Raw genomic sequence first — 21346 nt, forward strand, 5'->3', positions numbered from 1 at the left:
TTGTTTTAATATTCAAAATAATATGGAGAAAGGAAAATATGTGTGGTATAAGATCACTCATAAATTCATTATTATAAACCACTGATAACATTTTATATGAATATATATTAATACATTCCAAAGGTGCAATGTTTTATTCATGAGTGTTCAAGAAATCCTCTTAGCTCATGCACCACTTAGAACTTTTCATTTCAGTTTTAGTGGCAGTGTAAAAATACAACAAATGCATTTCTATCAAGTGATTTGACTATACTGATTGACAGTGGGATTCTAAGCATATTCATTCATAAATGAGTACTATATGTGTATAGAATAATTGCCTAATTACCCTATAGTTTTTCAGGCACATTATTATTTCTGTATTTGCTTCATTGAATACAATCTCTCTAATACTGGAAGTATGAATCATGAAAGAACATTAGTTTGTAACTACATCAATTCCCTTCTGTTATTCATGGAAAAGAAGATAATGATCTTCAGACCAGTCAGTAAGCTGGTAAAGTAGATGATAGCACAGCAGGAATCAATCACTATCAAGGTGTACTTCACTGATGTTGTGGAGTTCAGCTGGAGATCTTGCATTTTGCTGCCCAGAAGGGATTTTAAAATATCAGAATGGTACGGATGCTGAAACATCAAAACAAAGTTTAAAGTTAAAGGTATTGAACTCTGTTCTTCTTCAGCTTTGCCCATTGGAATCAATGGGACTTAACTTATTAATGACTAGCCTAAGTCTCTAAGTGTTAACTACATATGGTATCCTCAGCTGATGTGAACCTCTTGCCCTGCATGAGAAACCAGGCATGCCAGAAGCAGCAGTCTTAGGCTCCTCTTTGACAGCAAAGGCAAACAATCACCCAAGTTCAGTTGATGCCAGCTCAAGGGCAATCTGAACCAATAGCAGAGGTGGACAGTCAGCAAGCTATTCTCCAAAACATCTCACACATCTCGGTCCATATCATGGAGCAGCTAGAACCAGTGGCTCAAGCAGCACCACTAAGCGTCACAGGCCACACTGGCAGCCTTAGCTGGGTGGCTGAGGGAGGGTTACCAATTGGTGTGCCCTCTTCAGCAAGTAAGTCCAGCAGCCTGAATCCAGAATGCTAGCTGTCTAGGAGGAAGAGGAAACGGAGGCATGGCTCCAGACATAAGTGGAAGAGTTTCAGGAAGCGCTCAGAGTTGTCAGGGATGTACAATACCACTGGTGAATCTTCCTTGGATGAGGACATAACTCCTTCTACTATTTCTGGGGAAGCCGCCTAGAGTGGCCTTTTAGGCCAGATGGGAGGGGTATAAATCAAATAAATAAATAAATACTGGAAGGAGCAAACACAAGTTCCAGGGTGTCCCTGGTGGGCATCCTGCAGGTGCAGTATGCCCCAAGGAGGACCTGGCAGCAGCAGAGGCCTTCTGGGTGGGATTCTGACCATCTTTCATAGATAACAGACCCACCAGGCACTCATGTCCCATATAAGGTGAGAGAACAGATCCTGGAGAGCTATTATATAAGTGTTTTCACCCTTCTGAAGCCAGAGAGTGAGGAAGATGCAACCAGTTACTTTCAATAACTGGTTAGCTGGGTATACAATGTTTATGGGGTTTAAGCCTGCAGCTTATCTAGAGAGGGGAGTGGCATCTCAACAACTGTTTGTGCAATGGCTGTGGGTCAGAGGTTTAGCTGGAGATGGGCTAACTATGGACTATGATGAAGCCTTCAGAAAGAGGGCCTCTCCCAGAGCCAATGCTCAGTGGGACCTCATCAATGTGTGTTCCCATGTCAAGGACAGGTAGATGGGACTAAATTAGCAAAGTGCCAGGGCAAAATAGAAGTGCCCAAACCTCCTGGGCCTATAACAGGTGGAGTTGTAAATATGACCATGATTACAACATCTGCTTCAGTCCACACTCTTGAGTCTCATGCCCTTGCCATCTGGCTGGACAGCTGCCTGTTGCAGAGCCCAACCACGCTCCAAGGGTATCTCACAAAAGGATGGAGGGTGTAATGGTGGGGTCCCTTCAGCCCCTGCCACAGAGCTGGGGAAATGAGGTCAGGGTGTCCAAAGGCAGCCTATCCACCTTAGCCTGCACTCTCTTCAGGATGCCATCATTATGTCTGCTCCTTCTCATCTACCCCAATTGAAAAGCTACCCCATACCTTTGAGAATCCCTTATGCAGGGCCATGGGTAGCAATGGATGCAAGCAACTTAAAGTTGGCATGGAAGCAACCACAAGTGATGGAGTTGAATATCAATAAGGAACATCTAGCAGGACTGTGTCAGGCCCATCTTCCTACCCTGCCTTATTGAATTATTGCTTAATCCACCAGGTCTTTTATCCTAGCGGCACATCAGTCATGATGCTATTCCTCCTGAATACTGCATAGTTGTGCATCTTTCAGCCATGTTGTAGCCTAGTTGGAGCATAGGATTCCCCAAGCCTTACTAGCCAAATGTGACATCTAGTTAGTCTTCCTCCTCCTCCTGCCTGCCCATTTGGAGGACATCTAGTTGGGGTTTATGTTTCAGGGCAACTGGTGGGTGGACATTAGAAGCAGAGTTCCTTTAGGTGATAAAAGATGTCTGCTCTTTCTAATACAAGCTTGTCTCAGTGCACATGTTGCAGATTAGTTTGCTTAGCTACTGAAATGTAGGCTCAGGTTTCACTGGCAGTTTTGATTGCTCAGGCACTGAGAAATTTGCCCAACATCCAATCTGACTCTAAAACTGTTTACATCAGTTTTGCAGCTGTAATCTAAGAGACACTCCTAGTCCCAATATTGCTTCTTGTACCAAATTCACTCACATTTTCATCTGGGTGAAAGAAAAGGTTTACCTTTTCCCTGCTCGGAGCAGGTCAAAGCCTTCATTGATTTTTTCCAAAGGTAGTGTATGGGTAATTAATGGATCCAGAGTAAACTTTTTCTGCATGAAATCTGAGACAAGCCTAGGAACAGAAGCTTTACTTTTCCAACCTGTAAATAAAAGTGTTTGTATTTAGCAAACATTGTTCAGTCTCTACAGATTTCTAGCCTCTATCAATCTGCTAAAATCTTATCAGTCTTTTGTTGGCTGTGTTATCTATGGAATTGCAGGGCCACAATGGAAGGCCTTAAAATGGTGGAAGTCAGTTATCTGTGTAGATGTCAAGACTGCAGAAAATGCTCTGCTATGCCAAGGCAACACAGTGGCCTCTTGATCCTTGTTATCTATACACTGTAAGGAAACTTATCAAAGAGCTAGATATTGGTTTTTAATAAAGACTTTAGCAGCCAAATAATATAAATTTTATTGGACCATACCTCCAAACAGAGATCCTTTCAAAGTGCGTCCTGTGAAGATAAGTGCTGGAGAGAAAGACATTTCTGACGCAGAAGGAGGCACTCCCACAGCTATGCATTTTCCATAGTTCATATGGCAAGAAGCTAAGGCTGCTACCTAAAGCAAATCCAGATTCACACATGAGAATCAACTCAAAGACATGCCATGCTCACTATGACACATGCTGCTTTCAAGCTGTGTAGCTTTTTCTACTGTAGTATTGCTGAACAAAGCACATTGTGACAGAAGAAAGATGCTTTAGTGTCAGTGGTATGGAACCGAAAACAGGCCAATTGAAGGAAGGTAATGGAATAGAAAACCTCCATTCCAAAACCACTCTTCAATCTCTTCATTTCAGCCCACTCTTCAATCTCTCTGGAAGGTTGGGAGGGGGCTACTCAACCATTTAGGATTGACAGTGGAGAGTCCTGAGAGAAGTAACCAGTTATCATTTTTCTCAATTTGGTTTTTCTGTTCCCTTCACTGTGATCCTTTCTATGTTGTTGTTGTTGTTGTCATTAAGTCGTGTCCGACTCTTTGTGATCCCATGGAGCAGAGCATGACAGCCCTCCTGTCTTCCACTGCCTCCCAGACTTCCATATCCAGTTCTAACTGTTGCTTCCTGTCCCACATATAGATTTCTCAGGAGACAGATAAGGTGGTCAGGCACTCCCATTTCTTTAAGAACTTGGCATAGTTTGCTGTGGTCCACACAGTCAAAAGCTTTTGCGTAATCAATGAAGCAGAAGGAGATGTTTTTCTGGAATTCTCTGGCTTTCTTCGTAATCCAGCGCATGTTAGCAATTTGATCTCTAGTTCCTCTGCCCCTTCGAAATCCAGCTTGCACTTCTGTCCTTCTGGGAGTTCTCGGTCCACATACTGCTGAAGCAGTATGTTCATGATCCAGTCTTTATGATCCATGGGGTCGGGCATGACTTAATGACTAAACAACAATGTTCCCCATCTTTTCAGATCTGCACCATAATTCTAGCTGTATGCACCTACCATGGTGTCTGTGCGCCCAATCACCTCAAACGAATACTCAACACCTCCTCCATCTGTCAAGTCAAATAGCACTTCATTGATGGGCTTCTTGTAGTCCAGCGGGTTGATACACTCGGTGGCTCCCAGCTCTTTAGCCTTGGGAAACTTATCCTTGTTGATGTCAACTCCAATGATACGGGAAGCCCCAGCCGCTTTACAGCCCATGATCACTGAGAGGCCAACTCCTCCCAAGCCAAAGACTGCACAGGTAGACCCAGGCCGCACCTATGTCAATATCAAAATAGTAAAACTTAATTTGGAAAACCTTTACTATTATGAAAAATTTCCATTGCAATAAACAATTTCACCACACTTTTATACAGCCATTAGAGACTTTGTAACTTTTATCTGTTTTTGTTTGTTTGTTTTTTGTAATGAGAGTTTTATGATATTGGTTGATCCTCGGGTGCTTCAGTTATCCAGTTAAAGGATGGAAACATATAAATCATCTTCGAAGATTGGCTCGAGCACAAGGAATGTTTGAGAAGCTTAGCTGGAGTTTATTAGGAAGTGTACGTCTAGGAGTAGATCCTCAGGAAAGGAGTCATTGGTGCTCACAAGAAATGTCCAGGAACTGAGAACTTAAATAGGTTGGTCAAATTATACCCCTCAAAACCTGCTCTCTGTGTTGTTTTTAACTAGACTTGCTTTAAAGCATCTAGTCAATGTTCATGCTTTTTTATTTTTGCAATGAGATTGGATTTACTCTATTTTATTGTTCAATTTTTAAATTTTTATTCTTCTACAAAGATAGTGAGCCACCTTGATCAGAACGTTCTCATGGAAAGGAGGAGTATAAATGTAGACCTTTTCCCTTGGTAGTTTTTAGCTGCAGTCCTTAGCAAAACATTTATTCTTCACAACATCTGGTCTTCAGATTCTTTCATACCTAAGAGAGATGTAAGGACTGGAAACCAGGGAGGTCATGAGCAGAGTGGAGGCAGGGGTGGAAGCTTCCTTGACCTGGTAATTAGCCATATATTTAAAAAAGAGATCCTGCCATGGCGGTGAAAACAGAAGAGAAAGTCACGTTCCTGATTCCAGGGGCATATGAGGGGAAGCTGATGGTTCTTTGAGTAGTGGGAGAATCAGTTTCTCTTCTGGTTCAGCATCTACTTTGAAGTGGTCCTCTGTTTTTTAGCCCATGGGACAGGAAGTAACTAAGTGTGGCGTTCAAATCATTGGCTGGATGAAACTGTCCGTAGCCTGGATGATGTTGCCCTCTACCCTAGGGGGCAGGGCACAACTTGGGAGTGATCTTAGACCCGACTCTTATCATGGAATTCTAAATTTCCACTGCTGTTAGGTATGCTTTTTGTCACCTCTGGTGGATTGCACGGTTGTCCCCATTCCTAGATGGGGAGACCCTGACAATGTTGGTTCACATGCTGGTTCTCTCATGGATTGACTACCATAATGCTCTCTCTGTGAAGCTTCCCTTGAAGCTGGCCAAGAGATTAAAGCAGATGCAGAATATGGTGGAGAGCTGATTACTAAAGTTTGATCATATATCCCCAATATAATGCCTGCACTCCTTACCTGTTGTGTCCCAGGCCAGGTTCAAGGTGTTCGTTTAGGACTGTGCTTCTTGATGGAGCATCTCTCCTACGTAAATGCTGCCTGTTCCACTCAATCTTCCCAGGTCCCAGGGAAGCAAACAAGGCCTCAGCTAGAATGTGGGGCTTTTCAGTAGTGCCCCCCACACTTTGGAATTGCCCTCCATCAGAGATCAGGCATGCCTCCTCCCTCCAAAGTTTTAAAAGGCAGTAAAAAACTTAAGTATTTAGGGAAGCCTTTAAAAATATTCTCTCCCCTTTTGACTCAGTGCTACCCAAAGGCTGTCACCATCACTTAGTTTTATTCAATTTTTCCTTTGTCTTATGAGTTTGGGGTGTACTGTCTATATATTATGTAAGGGAATGGTGGTTGGGGGTTAGGGTTTATGTTATATTGTAATGATTGCCAAATGTGATGGTTCCACTAAGTTGGGCAGGATATAAGTGTCAACAAACAAACAAACAAACAAACAAACAAACAAACAAACAAACAAACAAACAAACAAACAAACAAACAACATATTATCCATTAGCATGATGCAACTAGAATAAAACCAAACACTTGTGAGGAGTCATGCAGCAGTCTTCACTTCAAAACAGAGTCTTCACTTCAAAACAGAGATCCCACAAATCATCTGAACTACATGTCAACCCTCTGTTTTGATCCTTACCTTTGCAGAATTTATTGCAGCCCCGTAGCCAGTAGAAAATCCACAGCCAATCAGGCACACTTTTTCAGCAGGAGCTGAAGCATCAATTTTGGCCACGGAATCCTCATGGACCACTGTGTATTCTGAGAAGGTGCTGGTGCCCGCTAAATTGTGGATTAGCTTTCCTTCGTATGTGAACCTGGAGGTTCCATCATCCATTAATCCAGTGGGCTCATCACATCTTTAAAATATATAGAGAAAAATCAGCATTGGATGTGATTCTCACCAAGGACATGGAAAAATATAGTACTAGGCTAGTATGAATACCTTCTAAAACAGCAGGAAATAGTAATAGAAACTCACTCGCTCTTTTTGCACGTGTTGCCTCTGGGATGTCTGCAAGAGCTGCATTCCCCACATTGTGGCAGAAAGAGTGGAATGACTTTGTCTCCTGCGTATTACAAAAAAAGGGTCTTGTGAGCCCTTCTGGAAGTCCCAGACAGTTTAACAGCATGAGAATGGACACTAATAAAATGCAGACATTTGTGTAACAAACATAACATCCAATTCATGTACATCCTAGTGTTAATTATTATTAATTCCTTTCTGTTGTGATGGAGCCCCAACAGGTTTTGAGCAGATAACATAAGGCCTTAAAAGGAGCCGTGTTTGATCAACTCAAAGCCCTCTCCAATGCAATATTCAGATTCCTACATTCCACCAAGCGGCTTGTAGGAAGCCCATGGGCAGGACATTAATAGGAATATTTGTAAATGTCTCAAGAGTGTTTCCCTCCCAAACACATTTCTGGAATACTTTCCTAATAAAGGTTTGCTGTCATTCCATCACCTAAGCATAAGGCAGAAATATATTTATTCTTACAGGACAATTTAAAATCAAGTGAACATAATGAAACTGTTAGGTTCAATTGTTTGATGGCTTTAGTGAGGAGCCCTCCAAAGGATGTGCCATTTTGTCTCCCTTTTTTGTAATTTTACCAAAGAGATAGCCATGACTGTCTGCTTCAGCATGCTGGTAAGCAAGCAAACAAACAAGCAAAAGAAAAGAAAGTGGGTTATGATGCTCACAAATCTGTCAGTCAGTGTGAAGAGTAACAAATTATTTTCTATTTTCCCCCTTTCCCTTTCCCTTTTATTGAGAGGGAAATCATGAGACACATCAAGAGTTATATCCTAACTCTTGTGCAAAAGGGCTCCAATGCTGCAGCCCCATAGTTGAAGCTGTAAGAGCCACCATTTTTAGTGTTCAGTCAACTTCCATTGTTGATTACAACAACATTTGATGTGTGTTTCCATCGACTTTGTTGCTGCAGCACTAATACTTGGGAAGTGCAGTAGTGCTAAAATCTGCCCCCTGTCCAAAACAATATAAGAAAATACCCTTGGTTTCAGAAGAAGAAAAATGATGTTTTTCTCATTTGGTGCTGGTGGGAAAGAGCGGTATAAAGTGAGATAACAGAAACCAACAGGATGTTGGAGAAATGTGGAATGAGATAAATGCATAAACAGTTGGTAACATAAACAGACCATACATGGGAGTATCCCAAGTTTGTTTAACTGCTCCCACTTGCATCAGGAATGTTAGATCATCCTAAACCAGCATGCCGCCTCATTCACAGTGAGCCAGGATTCTTAAGTAGTCTCGGTATAATTTTGCAAAAGGTGCCACTGGTGAAACTCAAGGAAAATCACCATATTTGAAAGAAACACTGCTGATTTAACAAGAAATTGGGAATGTCAATCACAGCTGCAAAATATTGCATTCAGTTCTAACGGAGTGCCACCAGCTTCAAATGTCAAATGTTCTGGTGTCTGGATAGGGATAAGAGATAAAGCCACAGACAGGCATACAGATAATTAGCAAACCCCAGCAGGAGTGGAACTAACAGCCAAACATATTCTGTGGCTGATGGTGGACAGAACAGTGGCCTAAGTACGTGCTTCTTTGTAGTGTAGGTGTTCAAACATAAAGGGAAACTTCCAGTATAGCCAACTGGGAGGGTTTTTTTAAAAACCTCAAAATTAGAGAAAAGTATTTATTCGTGTATTTTGGATGGTTTTAGTCAAAATAGTTCTTTATCAGATATATTCTTAATAATAAAATTATCAATCTCAATTGTGTTTTTCTTGGGTACAAGAAAAACACAATTGAGATTCTACATCCTTTACTTCTACATCCTTTACTTCTTTTTACCCTTCTATGTACTTCCATCCTCTCCCAGTGGCTTGCTTTATTGTTGTCAAAAATGTTACAGTACAGTATTTGTCTTGTATCACCTTGTGTTTAGCCATACCTGGTTTCACACTGGTTACTCCTTCCCCAACACTTTCCACAACACCAGCTGCTTCATGGCCAAGAATAATGGGGAAATTTGCTTTTATTGCACCACTCAGGACATGGTCATCTGAGCGGCAGATGCCAGAAGCCAAAATCTGAAACAGAAGGAAAAGACATCTTGCAGCAAAGAAGTGTTTCAGATGTGGAAGTGTGATGCAGTTTATTTATGTATTGCCTCTGTATACTGCCTTTCAACTCAATTCCAGTGTTGATTTATAAATAAAAAGATTTTAAATGGCAGCTAACCAAAAGGCAGATGGGGGAGATATTAAACTCTTGAAAGCATTATCAGAAATCAGACTGAATAGTATTTCATATAGCTCATTTTAAGGGACAAATCATGTCACCCTCAAGACACCAGGATCACTTGGCAGAGGGTATCAGCACATGGCAACAGGGTGGCTTAGCAAGCTATAGGTATTGCATCAGATACTTGGTGTGCAAGACACGTAGGACTTTACTAATAAGTCCCAGCACCTTGCATGGAGTGCAGAATTTGACCAAAAAAAACAACAACTGGTTGTTTCCACAGCAACATAGCAGCTGCATTGTCTACAAACTGAAATCTCTGGGCTGTCTTCAAGGAAAGTTCCACATACATCCAGGAAGCACAGGTGTCTATTTAACTCCTATTGCAATCTGTAAACTCCTACTGCAATCTTACTAGGATTTTTCATATTGGTTAAGTTGTCATATTGGTTAAGCTAACATATCACAAAGATGGACAAATGCTGGGGTCACTGTCCCTGCCACTGGTTGCAGACACGATAACTCATGTCACTTTTGCACATTCCTAGTAGCATCCCTAATGGGTTGGCTTGTCAGTGGAGTATTCCTGGGTCCATGCTTAATCCCATGGATGCTAGCATGTCAATTAGAGCAGCCTAGCCTTTATCATACTTATGTAATCAACGTGACAATTTCTGGTATATGGTTCCATATCAACGTTTCCTCAGTGTCCTTTCCAAGCTAATTTCCCCCATGGAGAAATGATGGGGAGGAAGCAACCCAGCAATAACAATAATAAAGCCATGTGCTTAATTAAACATGCTCATATGATGATGTTAAAGTATGGTGGCCCTGCCCCAACAGAAACAAAATACAGGAGGAGACAATGTAATTCTCATGGTACTAACATGTTATGGGCAGCTCCAGGACTTGGCTCAGCACTATCAACTTTGGTGGGGTTGCTTAGAGTTCCCATCATCTAGTAAACGGTGTGTGTGTGGCTGCCAAGGGCCTGAAAATGGTGAGACTCGTTGAAAACAGTTTACCATGGGCCACAAACTTGAATCAGATTTATTAACTATAATAGCTTCTCCAAAGAAGCCTAGGAACTGTAGGTTTGTGAGGATAGGAAATTCTCTGGTAGATGTTCTGAAAACTATTCTCCTCCCTCTATCCACAAAGTATGTGACTGGAATGTTTCAAGTCTACAGTACAAATATGCCTTAAAATCAATGGCCAGCTTTTACCCCACTGATTGTGGACTTTGAATCTTGATTTGCACATGCATGCTGGCTGAATAGGTCATATAAGCTCCTAGCTATAAAGTCAGAGATTGGGAGTCTGATTCCCCTGTGGTCCTCCTGGGACAAGAGGCAGACTGTTCAGCGTCATGCAGGCTTGCCATTTCCAGATCACCTTGAGAAGGGAATGATTAACAACTTCTGAGTACTCTGTAGATAGAAGACACTGATTTGGCATAAGTTGGAATTGACTTGAGTACATGTTGTTGTAGTTGTTGTTGCACTTTTGTAATTTTTTTCCATTATGGCTAATATGATAAATGTACAGTACTACTGAGTTTACACAGAGGAAGATGTGTGACTTTCCATTGGTAGACATTGGGAGGGATTTTCTCAGATTTCTTAGATTGTCCTTTACCTCCTCTGACCTATGCTGATATAAACTGATATTCTTGGGGTTGCTGATGTCACTTCCTTCCTTGTCACATTTCTCTCTTCAACTGCTATAAGTCACAGACAGAGAAGACATCTTCTCAATTTGTTGGACTATAAAATGGCCCCACAAGGGACCTAGAGATACTGAAATCTCAGAGAAGCTTCCCTTGACTCTCCTCTACAATCCTAACAAGTTTGATGAAGATTGGGTTTAAGTTTCAGGCTTCTGAGTTATACACTCACAAAGAGCCCCCAACAGGAAAGTTCCCCCCAGGTACCTAGAGAACACCAAAATCTCGGGGAACTTTCCCCTCACTCTCCCCTACAATCCCTCCAAGTTTGGTGAATATAGGGTTTTCCACAAGCCAGCTGCTAAAGGGGTCTTTCCAAGGGGGCATCCATGTTGTGGGTGTATAACTTGGATGTCTGAACCCCAATCGTCAGCACATGTGGAGGGATTGTAGAGGAAAGCCAGGGGAAGCCTTTCTGTGATTTTGGTATCTCTAGGTTCCTGGGGAGCCATTTTATAGGGTTTTAAATTTGTCAGTTTGTCAGGAAAAAAAATGTAAACTCATGATTCATGATTCATTGACCTTTACAAATCTCAAATTGAAATGAATTGCCATTTTTCCAGTGTGTGCCCAACTCTAATGTACAGCAATTTCACACGTGGATCTGCTTCACCTTTTCTCCGATAAAATCTATAAAAAGTGAACAGCAAAATCTCTCTCCCTATTCCACATGTACAATCCAATCAGATTCACAAATCTGAACTTAGCACAGAAGTTCTTCTCTGTCACACCTGAGAGTTTAGAACAGTTTAGATCAGGGCCAGGGTATCAAGAGATATGGTAGATGGGACCTGCCCCCGTCTCCTGCAACTCCTGGTTTGGGAAGCTGCCACACTCTCCCTTAGACTAGAGCTGGGCAAATCTGAGAAAAATGAGTGTAGATGCTACTGGTCCGCTGCCTTAACCCAGGATGGGGTTTATCTCTCTTACCTTAATGCGAACTTCATGTGCTTTTGGTGGAGCCACTTCTATTTCCACAATGCTAAATGGTTTCTTGGGTTCCCAGACTACAGCTGCTTTGCATTTGATGACCTGTGAAAACAACTGAAGATGAGATGGGCTTCTATATACAACTACCAAGTTAATCCTCTGCATGTTTATTTTGTCTAGTTCACTGGCATTTTATATGCTGGCGCAGGATGCCATTATCCCCTGCCCGGGATAGCACGAGACATCCGGGTCTCGCTAAACAACTGGTCATCGGAAACAGAGGATATTTAAGGAAGAGGTCCACTTATCTTGGGCCTCTTTCTCTTCAACATCCCACCCACCCGCCCTGAATGCTAGTATGAATTCTACTGGTTGCCGGTTTTGGGGCCGGGTAGGAATTTTTGACCCACATCCTGATTGGCCTTTGGAAGCGGGGATTTTTCACCTATCCCTTTCTGGCTAGGATGCGTTGGCATAATAAGGTGGTCAATCAGTCACACAAGTGGGTAGTGTGGATAAAACAGGTTTTGGTGAGTCCCATCAAAAATACAGGTAAGGTATAGCTCATCTGATCTCCCAGCGCTGCGGATCGTGCAATTACAGCACTTGGAGGAGAAGATCCATTAGGGCCACTCCCAGACAAACAATCAACAGGAACAAGGGGACGAGGTCCAGGGGTGGTCAAATTTGGGCTGGCCGGGGTCTTGCTGTCTTCATGACTGCAAGATCTTGGGGCTTGGGACTCACCCATAGTTTGGTAGGAGTCCGTTGAGACCCCTCTGCAGAACCTCAATCTGCACTACCGCAGGACCCCCCTTTTTAAAATGGCTCCCCAGGAACCTAGAGATACCCTTCCTTCTCCCTTTGTTTGCTCCCAGTTTTTAAAATATTTATTGTCCTATTTTTATGCTGTTAGCCGCCTAGAGTGGTCTTAATCGACCAGATAAGCGGGATATAAACAAAATAAATAAATAAATAAATAAATAAATAAATAAATAAATAAATAAATAAATAAATAAATAAATAAATAAATAAATGATGAATATGGAATTTAAATAAAATGTGTCCCATGTTTTATTCCATAACAGTTGTCTTGTGTCTTATTCCGGGGTCTGGAGATAATGGAGTAAACATGATTTATTTCCTACTTAGAGGTCTATAAGCATATTCCTATGAGTATTTTTTAAAAAAGTTAAAGTGGTGTCTCGCTAGACGATGGTAATCCGTTTCACTGAAATTGCTGTTTAGCGAAATCATTGTCCCCCATAGGAATCACTGTTTTGCGAATCACTATAGCGATCGCAAAAAGTCAATGTCTAGCGAAAAAACTGTCATGCGGGGTAACTGTCTAGCAAGGCACCACTGTATACAACAACGATTCTTCCCTATTGGAACGCATTAAACAGGTTTCAATGCATTCCAATGGGGAAATGCTTTTCGCTAGACAATGATTTCGCTAAACAGCGATTTCAGTGGAATGGATTATCATCGTCTAGTGAGGCACCACTGTACTCTTAACAATATTCTATGGCCTTCCTCCTAAGTCTAGATGAAGGCACCCATATTAAGAGCCTAAATTGTCTCCACGGCATTGCTGTCCTAATGTGTACTGTTCTATTAATAATAACCATTTGAAATACAGCGTGGGTTTAAAAAATTTCTTCATTTACACAGCCATTTATAATGTGAGGCTCTTAACTGTGTTCTCTGCATGCCTAATACTGTTTTCTTTGTGATGCGACTGTGCAGGATTGCAGCTGAAAAAAAGTTGTAGGCAGCTGGACAGGTACATTCCCTGCAAAGCATATTTACATACTTGCTGTCTGAAATGGCAGAGTCCATTCTTCTCCATATTGACTTGATTCCCATGACATTCTTTTCCCCTGCAGCTAAAGGTAAAGGTAAAGGTTCCCCTTGACAATTTTTGTCCAGTCGTGTTCAACTTTAGGGAGCGGTGCTCATCCCCGTTTCCAAGCCATAGAGCCAGCGTTTTTGTCCAAAGACAATCTTCCATGGTCACATGGCCAGTGCGACTTAGACACGGAACGCTGTTACCTTCCCACCGAGGTGGTCCCTATTTATCTACTTGCATTTGCATGCTTTCGAACCGCTAGGTTGGCGGGAGCTGGGACAAGTGACGGGCGCTCACTCCCGTCGTGTGGATTCAATCTTACGACTGCTGGTCTTCTGACCCTGCAGCACAGGCTTCTGCGGTTTAGACTGCAGCGCCACCACATTCCCCTGCAGACTAGGTCATTAATGAAAGTGTGCTCTTATGGAACTAGAAAGGGAGTTTCTGCTTATTAAAAAGAACATGATAATCTGTTTCTTGTTATCATAAGAGAAAATGCCAAAGAACCATGCAAGAGGTTCAACATTGGAATATCTGAGGGCTTGGAAGCCTCTTTCTTGAATAGCAGCCCCGTTCCCACCTCCACTGAAATTCAGTTGATAATGACATTTGGGAAGCTGGAAAGTTTCACATGCTCAGAGGCAGGTGTGCTGCTCAAAAAAAGAGTAGCATCAAGCAACATTGTTTAAACTCTCAGATGACCTTCAACACAACCTTTCCTTATGGTCAAAAGTTCAGTATGTTTATATATTTTTTTTCTTTTTAGGTGCCATATTTCTCTGGTCCCAATAAAGAAATCCACTGACTTTAGTATGCAAGACCTGAGCAAAGCTGCTAATGACAGGATATTTGGAAGGCTGTAAATTCTCAGGATCTGTATGGGTCAGAAGCAATTTCATGGCTCAGAAAAACAATGTATCTCTGGGAGGAAAAGGCTATCTTAAAAGAAAATGTCTGCAGTACTTACTTTCCCTGCAGTGCTCATGGTTCTAGGCTTTGTGATGCCTCTGCCTCCTTGTGTTGCTTCACTGCTTTCTGGCTGCCTTCCTGGATGTGCAAAGGTTCACTTGGACAGCAGTTGTTGCAAGAACAGTGCCTTGCGTTTGACTAATATTTTACAAGTCCCTCCCCATCCCATTACCTTGAATTCAACACCAATAATTTAGTGTATCTTGGATATCTCTGAGGAACGTAGAATCTGTGCTATTAAGAAATTGGACCTCTATGATAAGTTCAACATGTCAAGAGAAGAACTGCCATTACGGCTACACTTACTGAATTCACAGTCAGATTAGTGTAATTCAGGGAGTGACTAGACAGATATTTCTCCTACTGTGTTTCATGGTTCACACTGTTCTGTTAAATGCTTATTCCACTGAAATAGACAGTGCTAGCACTGATCACAAATAGACATGTTCTTTTGGCATGCCTATGTGGTCTAAGTTGTTCACCCAGCAGTATGTATATTTGTGTTCGGAAGCATTTCCTGTCACATTATTTTTTCTTTTCTTTTCTTTTCTTTTCTTTTCTTTTCTTGCTTGTGTGATCACTTAGTGTGGGGTGGGAGTGAACCCTACTCATTTTGTCCGCTTTATACTCACACTGAAAAGAACTACAGCTGAAACATAATTTGTAAACTGTATTTTTAAAAAAATATTTTCCAGAGGTTAGCACTATTATACTAAATGTAGCAATAAAGCACTAAATTGATACAGTGCTAGTTCAAAGGCTTACCACGTCTTGTAAGTTCAGTCATATTTCACTTGCTAAACATTTTAGCATGAGTGAGAGAGAGAGAGAGAGAGAGAAGGGATTTTAATACCAGCCAAAGGGGTGGGCAAGAGGGTGATGATAATGACAGAAGGAAGATGAAGAAAAGGAGCTTTGTGTTGTGTGGACACATGAAATGCACCTGCTAGGCATAATTAAACATTTCTGTGTGAATACCAGCAATTATTTAAACATCATAGCATAGTACAGACAAATTCACATACATCCAGAAAAACTGAGTGAGATTGTAACTAAGGGAAGCCTGGAAATACAACCATATTCCATTAGTATATTTTTAAATGCCTTTTTTATGTTAAGTCGTAAATGATTAGAGACTTGGAATGTCTAAAAAATGATTTATATGTTTCATTTTACTGTAAGGGTCTAGGTACAGACTAGGAAAAGGCCTCTTCACAGATTCATAGCAGTTCCTCCCATCTCCAGCCTCATCCTAACTGAGAAACTGAATGATATATGATCTCTGCTATTCCATCTTCTTTGGAGGGACTTGTACAGACTCCCTTCCATTTAAGCAGGCTGCTCATACCACACTGACTGAATACTTATATTTTTTAACCTAACTGGTTGCTCCCTGAAAGCCTGGTGGTCAATGCAATTCACTTCTGTCTTTTAATCTTAATTACTTCTTTTCCTAGCAGCTTCTCTACTGTGCAACAGCTATGAAACAAACACAATCTTTTAACAAACTGTGACAACCACAGGATCAAAAAAGAGGGAAAGAAATATAAACTCTGTGGTTCTTGTACACAATCCAAAGGAAAGAATGAGTGCTATTTTTTTCAGACCATTTAGCAGTCCCAATGCTGGAGGCTGTAGTCCAGCACTGATTTTGAACATGAAAGGCTTCCTTACTCCGTCACCCTTGTTGTGTCCTTTAAACATGCACAAAATGGATTTCAGCTAGGGTATATTTCATGAAAGCTATTTTCATTATTTTAGTAAGCTTAGGATCATATCAGTTCTTTCTTCTTATTTGGATTTTTATTTTAATATTCAGTATCACCTAAAAATACGGCTGATGTAAGATCACTCAGAAAAAAATCTTTATTTATTTATTTCTAACCATTGCTAACATTTCTTATCAAAATACACGAATACTTGCCAAAGACACAGGGTTTAGGAAATCTTTGTAGTTCATGCACCTTTTTGAACTCTCCCCTTCTTACATGACAGCGTAAATCCACACCAAACGTGACAGTGAGAGCCTATGCACACCCACTCGTAAATTTCCCACTGAATTCAACAGGAATGAGTACTACATATGTACAGAACAGTGCCCTAATCACCCCCTCAGGTTTTCAAGTACATTATTTCTGTTGTTGCTACATTAAATACAACTTCTCTGTTACTGGAAGTATTTATCATGAAAAGACATTGACCTTCTAATTACAGTAAGTCCCTTCTGTTATATACGAAGAAGAAAATGATATTTGGATCAATCAACATGCTGATAAAGCAGCTGCCAACACAGCAGGGACCACTCATTAGTCCAGATATCTGAGTATCAAGATGCACTTGATTGATCTGGTTGGAAGTCAGCTGCTAGAAACCTTGTATTTTGCTCCCCAGCAGGAACTTTGAAATATCAGAACAGTACAGATACTGAAACATCAGAAAACAGTTAAAAGTGAAGGGTGATGAACTCTTCAAGAGTTCCTGTGATATAAGATGTGATATCACACAATATACGTTTATAAATGTATAATATACAGTATATGATCAGTAGTTGCAGTGATGGATGGGGAGTGATTGACAAGAGTACACATTTGCATGTGGATGGTGATTTGCTGTAAATGAGAGGGGGAGGTATACTTTGGAACAGTGTGGCGTGATTTCATTGAAAGAGGTGGATAGGGACTAGAGATGGGCATGAACCAGGATAATGGTGGTTCGTGATGGTTTGTGGTTTGATGCTATTCACAAACCACAATGTTTCTGACAAAAAGTACTGTTTTGTGGTTTGCACAATTTGGAACTTCCAGAGAGGTAGAATGGCCCCTTAGCAAGTTAGAAAAGGGGAACTCACAGCAAGTGTTCAGCTGAGTCTCCTCCCCACTACCTCCAAGTTTGGTGAAGACTGGATTTTGGACATCCAGGTTATTACCCTCCAAAGTAGGTATCCCCACAAAAGTGCTCTTTGGCATCAGGCTATGGGGGTGCAATCATTGCCAAATGTGTAGGGTGTGGAAAGGAGAGTCAGCTGAAGATGTGCTGTGACTTTGCAATCTCTATCTCATGCAAGGGCCATCCGACCTCTCCGGAAGTTCCAAAATGCATAAATGACAAAGTTTGCCAACGCTAGTAATAGTTCAATGTTTCATTTCATTCTGGGCAGGTGCATTTCCCTGAAGTGACATGAAACAAACCACAAAACAGCCCAATTTGTGGGATTTTTTTATTTTTATTTTTTATTTTTTGCTTCCAGGTTCATTCCATGCCCATCTCTATCAGGGATTGGCATCTGGAGATGGGAGTGAGGGAAATAGCAGCAGGCAGGCAATCCACCCAGCGCAGGAACTAGAGCGTAAGTGAACTGGCCTAGCTAGAGGCTGGAATCCTGCTGCATCCCTCCTGGGTTATTTGAATCTATAACAGCCCATTTATTGGGCCAGTCAGTGTTTCTGTCTAACCTCCTGTTGCTCGTTTGACTATTTATGGGCAGCCAAATGTCAGAGTAGTAGGAGGTTAACATGATTGTAAACATGGAGGGCAGTAGATGTAAGCTGGCTAGTGATAGCCTGAATTTGGGGGAAGTGCATTGCTCCACTTGTCCTAAGGGACCAGCCCCCTATCCCTCATTCCTCTGTTAGATGGAGCCGCAAACCCAGACAAGCCCAAACACCAGTTCCTCCAATTCATTATGCAGAGACTTAGGGAGGATTCCTTCAGGAGACCCTTAGTCTCAAAACAGACAACAAAACAGATCTTTAGAAGCAGAGCTGCTTGAGGTGGTGAAAGACATCTGCTTATTCTACTACAAGCTTGGCTCACTCCACATGTTGCAAATTAGTTTGCTTAGAGTGAGGTGACACTATGAAAATGAGTCAATACCATGATCACTGTTTTTGAAATTGGGTTAAAGTCACATGCTCAGCATGGAATTGGACTCTCCAACTGTTAAATCAGTTTTAAATCTATCCTGGTCCAGATAATGACATTTTGTATCACATTTGCTCACTTTTTAATCTGGGCTATTCCAGAATATATGCATGTTTATACTGCCCATCTTACCAATGGTCACTCTGTGCAGTTCACAGACAAGAACAAAAACAAACATGGCATAATCAAGTGCATTAGATTAAATGAACAAATTCAACTGGATAATAAACATCTAAAACAGAATTTAAAACAGGCAGCCAATGGATAAAAAGCTGATGTTCTTAGAAATCTTAGGCTGTCAGATTTTGAAAAGCCTGATGGAATAAAAATGTTTTTAGAAACTTCTTCAAGAAAAGAAAGAAAAGGTTCACCTTTTCACTGCTCAGAGTAGTTCAAAGCCGTCATCGATTTTCTCAAAAGGCAGTGCGTGGGTATTTAATGGATCCAAAGTACACTTTTTTACTTTGATGTCTGGAAACAAGCTTAGAAACAGACTATGTACCTTTAAATCTGCAAATAAAAGTATATGTATTTAGTACGTAACACACTGATTGGGATTACATAAAAATGCACATAAATAACTGTCTTTCAGTCTCTGCAGATTTCTAGCCTCTATCAATCTGATACAATCTTATCAGTCTTTTATTGGCTGTGCCATCTAAAGAGGGAGAGCAATAGCAGCCTTGATGTTCAGCTGGGGGAGATATCATCTGGAGAAGGAGACTAAAACAGGACACACGGCAGGGCTGATGTGCCTTACCTATTAGAGAAAGTGAACAAAAATTGAAAGCTTCTTCGTGGAAGTGGGAGGAGACAGGAAAGGGGCAAGCCTCTATGTAGGCTTCTTCTCTAAAGGGTGCAGCTGAAAATAGAGTCAATATTTCATGTAAATGCAAAGATCCCATCACAAGGCACACAGGATCTGTGCTGAGTGCTGAACTTTAAGTGACCCTATTTAGCCTGCTCGGGTCAAGCTTTTGATGAGGTGGTGGAGCACAATTACAAACTGGCTGGAAGCCATCAGGAATATGCTTGTGAAGCCTTGTTTCCATTTTTTTGCTGTTTTTAAACTCCTATAATTTTCTGCTAATGAACTCACACACTGGTGACACAACACACATATTTCCAGTCTTCTGGGTAACATGAAAAAGAACAAATGGCAAATATTTGTGAAAAGTTAGAAGAGAAAACAAAACAATTCCAGATGTGAAATGTTTCCGTCAGTCTTATACCTCCAGCGTACATATTTCTGGAACACTCTCCTGGCATTCCTCTCTTAAACACACTTAAAACATTCATATACAAATCACAACAGTTGCTTGGCTGCCACAGCCCTGCCTCCCTGCTCACTCAGCCACTCTGGCAAGGGGGTGGAAGGACGAGTCTCCCTGCCCAGCCATGGAGCAGCTGAGTGAGCAGGGAGCCAGGGCTGTGGCAGCTGAGCTACTGCTACCATTGGGGCGCAGAAGATAACACTGGCCACATACACTGCACGCCGTGTGGTAAGTGGTCTGGCGGGGTCTGGGGGTGGGTGTTCATCAAGCCGGCTGCCTATGCCAGTGGGCTTTATATTCGTATACAAATACGAGGCCCCCATCTCTAGTCATGATTTGTCAGATTCCAATATTTAGGGGCAGAGTACACCTTAGCTTGGTATACTGTTGGAGTATATTTGATAGGTAATCAATGGGAAAGCTCTGTCCAACTGGTTCAGGAACTATATCTCAAAAAGTTGCATGCAGCATGGCCACTATGGCATTCTGTGAGCTGCAATTTGTTTGCTTGTTTGTTCTTTAAACTTCTCTCAGCTGTCACTTTTTTCATTTCTTGCACAAATATTCCCAAACAATTCAGATGTGGAACTGAAAAGTTCACCAGATGGAGAGTGGATTTTCAGGCTACACCTGTATCCCACAGTATTTTATGTGGCCCAAAGCTCATCTAGATTTCTTGAAAAACTTCGACTACAAGTACTTTTCCTGTAGATCTATTTCAGATGAGATAAACAGCAACGTGTCTGTTCCCCACTCCATGTACACAGTGCAATCAGATCAACAAATCTGAATTCAGCACAGAAGTGCATTCCTCCACCACATCTGAGGGCAATAGTTTAGCTCAGCTCACGATCTAATACTTGCCTCACTCTGCTTCAGGATAGAGTTGGGTAAATCTGAGAAATATGAGTGCAGAGGCTATGATCATGTGCAATATCCTCTGAGGGCAATTGTTTAGCTCAGGGGTCAAAGATTTGCCTCACTCTGCCTTAAGGTGGAGCTGAGTAAATCTGAGAAAAATGTTACTGATCAGGTACCCTAATCCAGTATGGGGTTTGTCTCTCTTACCTTAAATGAGAAATTCATGTGTTTTTGGTGGAGCCACTTCTATTTCCACAATTCTAAATGGTTTCTTAGGTTCTCGAACTGTGAAAATAACAGAAGATCAATTGGCATTCTATATACAGCTATCAGGTTGATTCTCTGCATGTTTACTCTGATGCATTTATTTATGTACTTACTCTGATTTATTTATTTATTAGAGGCATACAGTATAAACAAGCTAGCATGGTAATTCACACCAGAGTATATAATTAATAATTTTCTACAAGCTGGCTTCTAGGTCTGGATGACAATGCTGGTACCCTAGACTCTATCAACTTTATGCATTCCACAACACTGCCTTCCAAATGTGTCTCATTCTGTTAATAAGTACAATTTGAAATATAGTGAGGGTTTAAACTTTTTTCTGTAATTGCCAGTTTCTCATAATCCACAGC

General features: G+C 41.4%; 1 protein-coding gene across 1 annotated transcript; it reads right to left on the reverse strand.

Annotated features, from left to right (window-relative positions):
• Window positions 1-111: 111 nt before the first annotated feature.
• LOC110091492 (alcohol dehydrogenase 1B) lies at window positions 112-19805 on the reverse strand. The gene is made up of 9 exons (XM_078394614.1): window positions 14651-19805; window positions 11832-11933; window positions 8883-9021; window positions 6932-7019; window positions 6590-6809; window positions 4320-4587; window positions 3300-3431; window positions 2834-2972; window positions 112-627 (listed from the first exon to the last, which is right to left on the reverse strand). Exons 1-9 carry the CDS (start codon window positions 14666-14668, stop codon window positions 603-605), a joined length of 1131 nt encoding a protein of 376 aa, XP_078250740.1. The 5' UTR covers window positions 14669-19805; the 3' UTR covers window positions 112-602.
• Window positions 19806-21346: the final 1541 nt, after the last annotated feature.

Source organism: Pogona vitticeps, chromosome 5 (genome assembly GCF_051106095.1).
Source record: "Pogona vitticeps strain Pit_001003342236 chromosome 5, PviZW2.1, whole genome shotgun sequence".
Taxonomy (NCBI): Eukaryota; Metazoa; Chordata; class Lepidosauria; order Squamata; family Agamidae; genus Pogona; species Pogona vitticeps.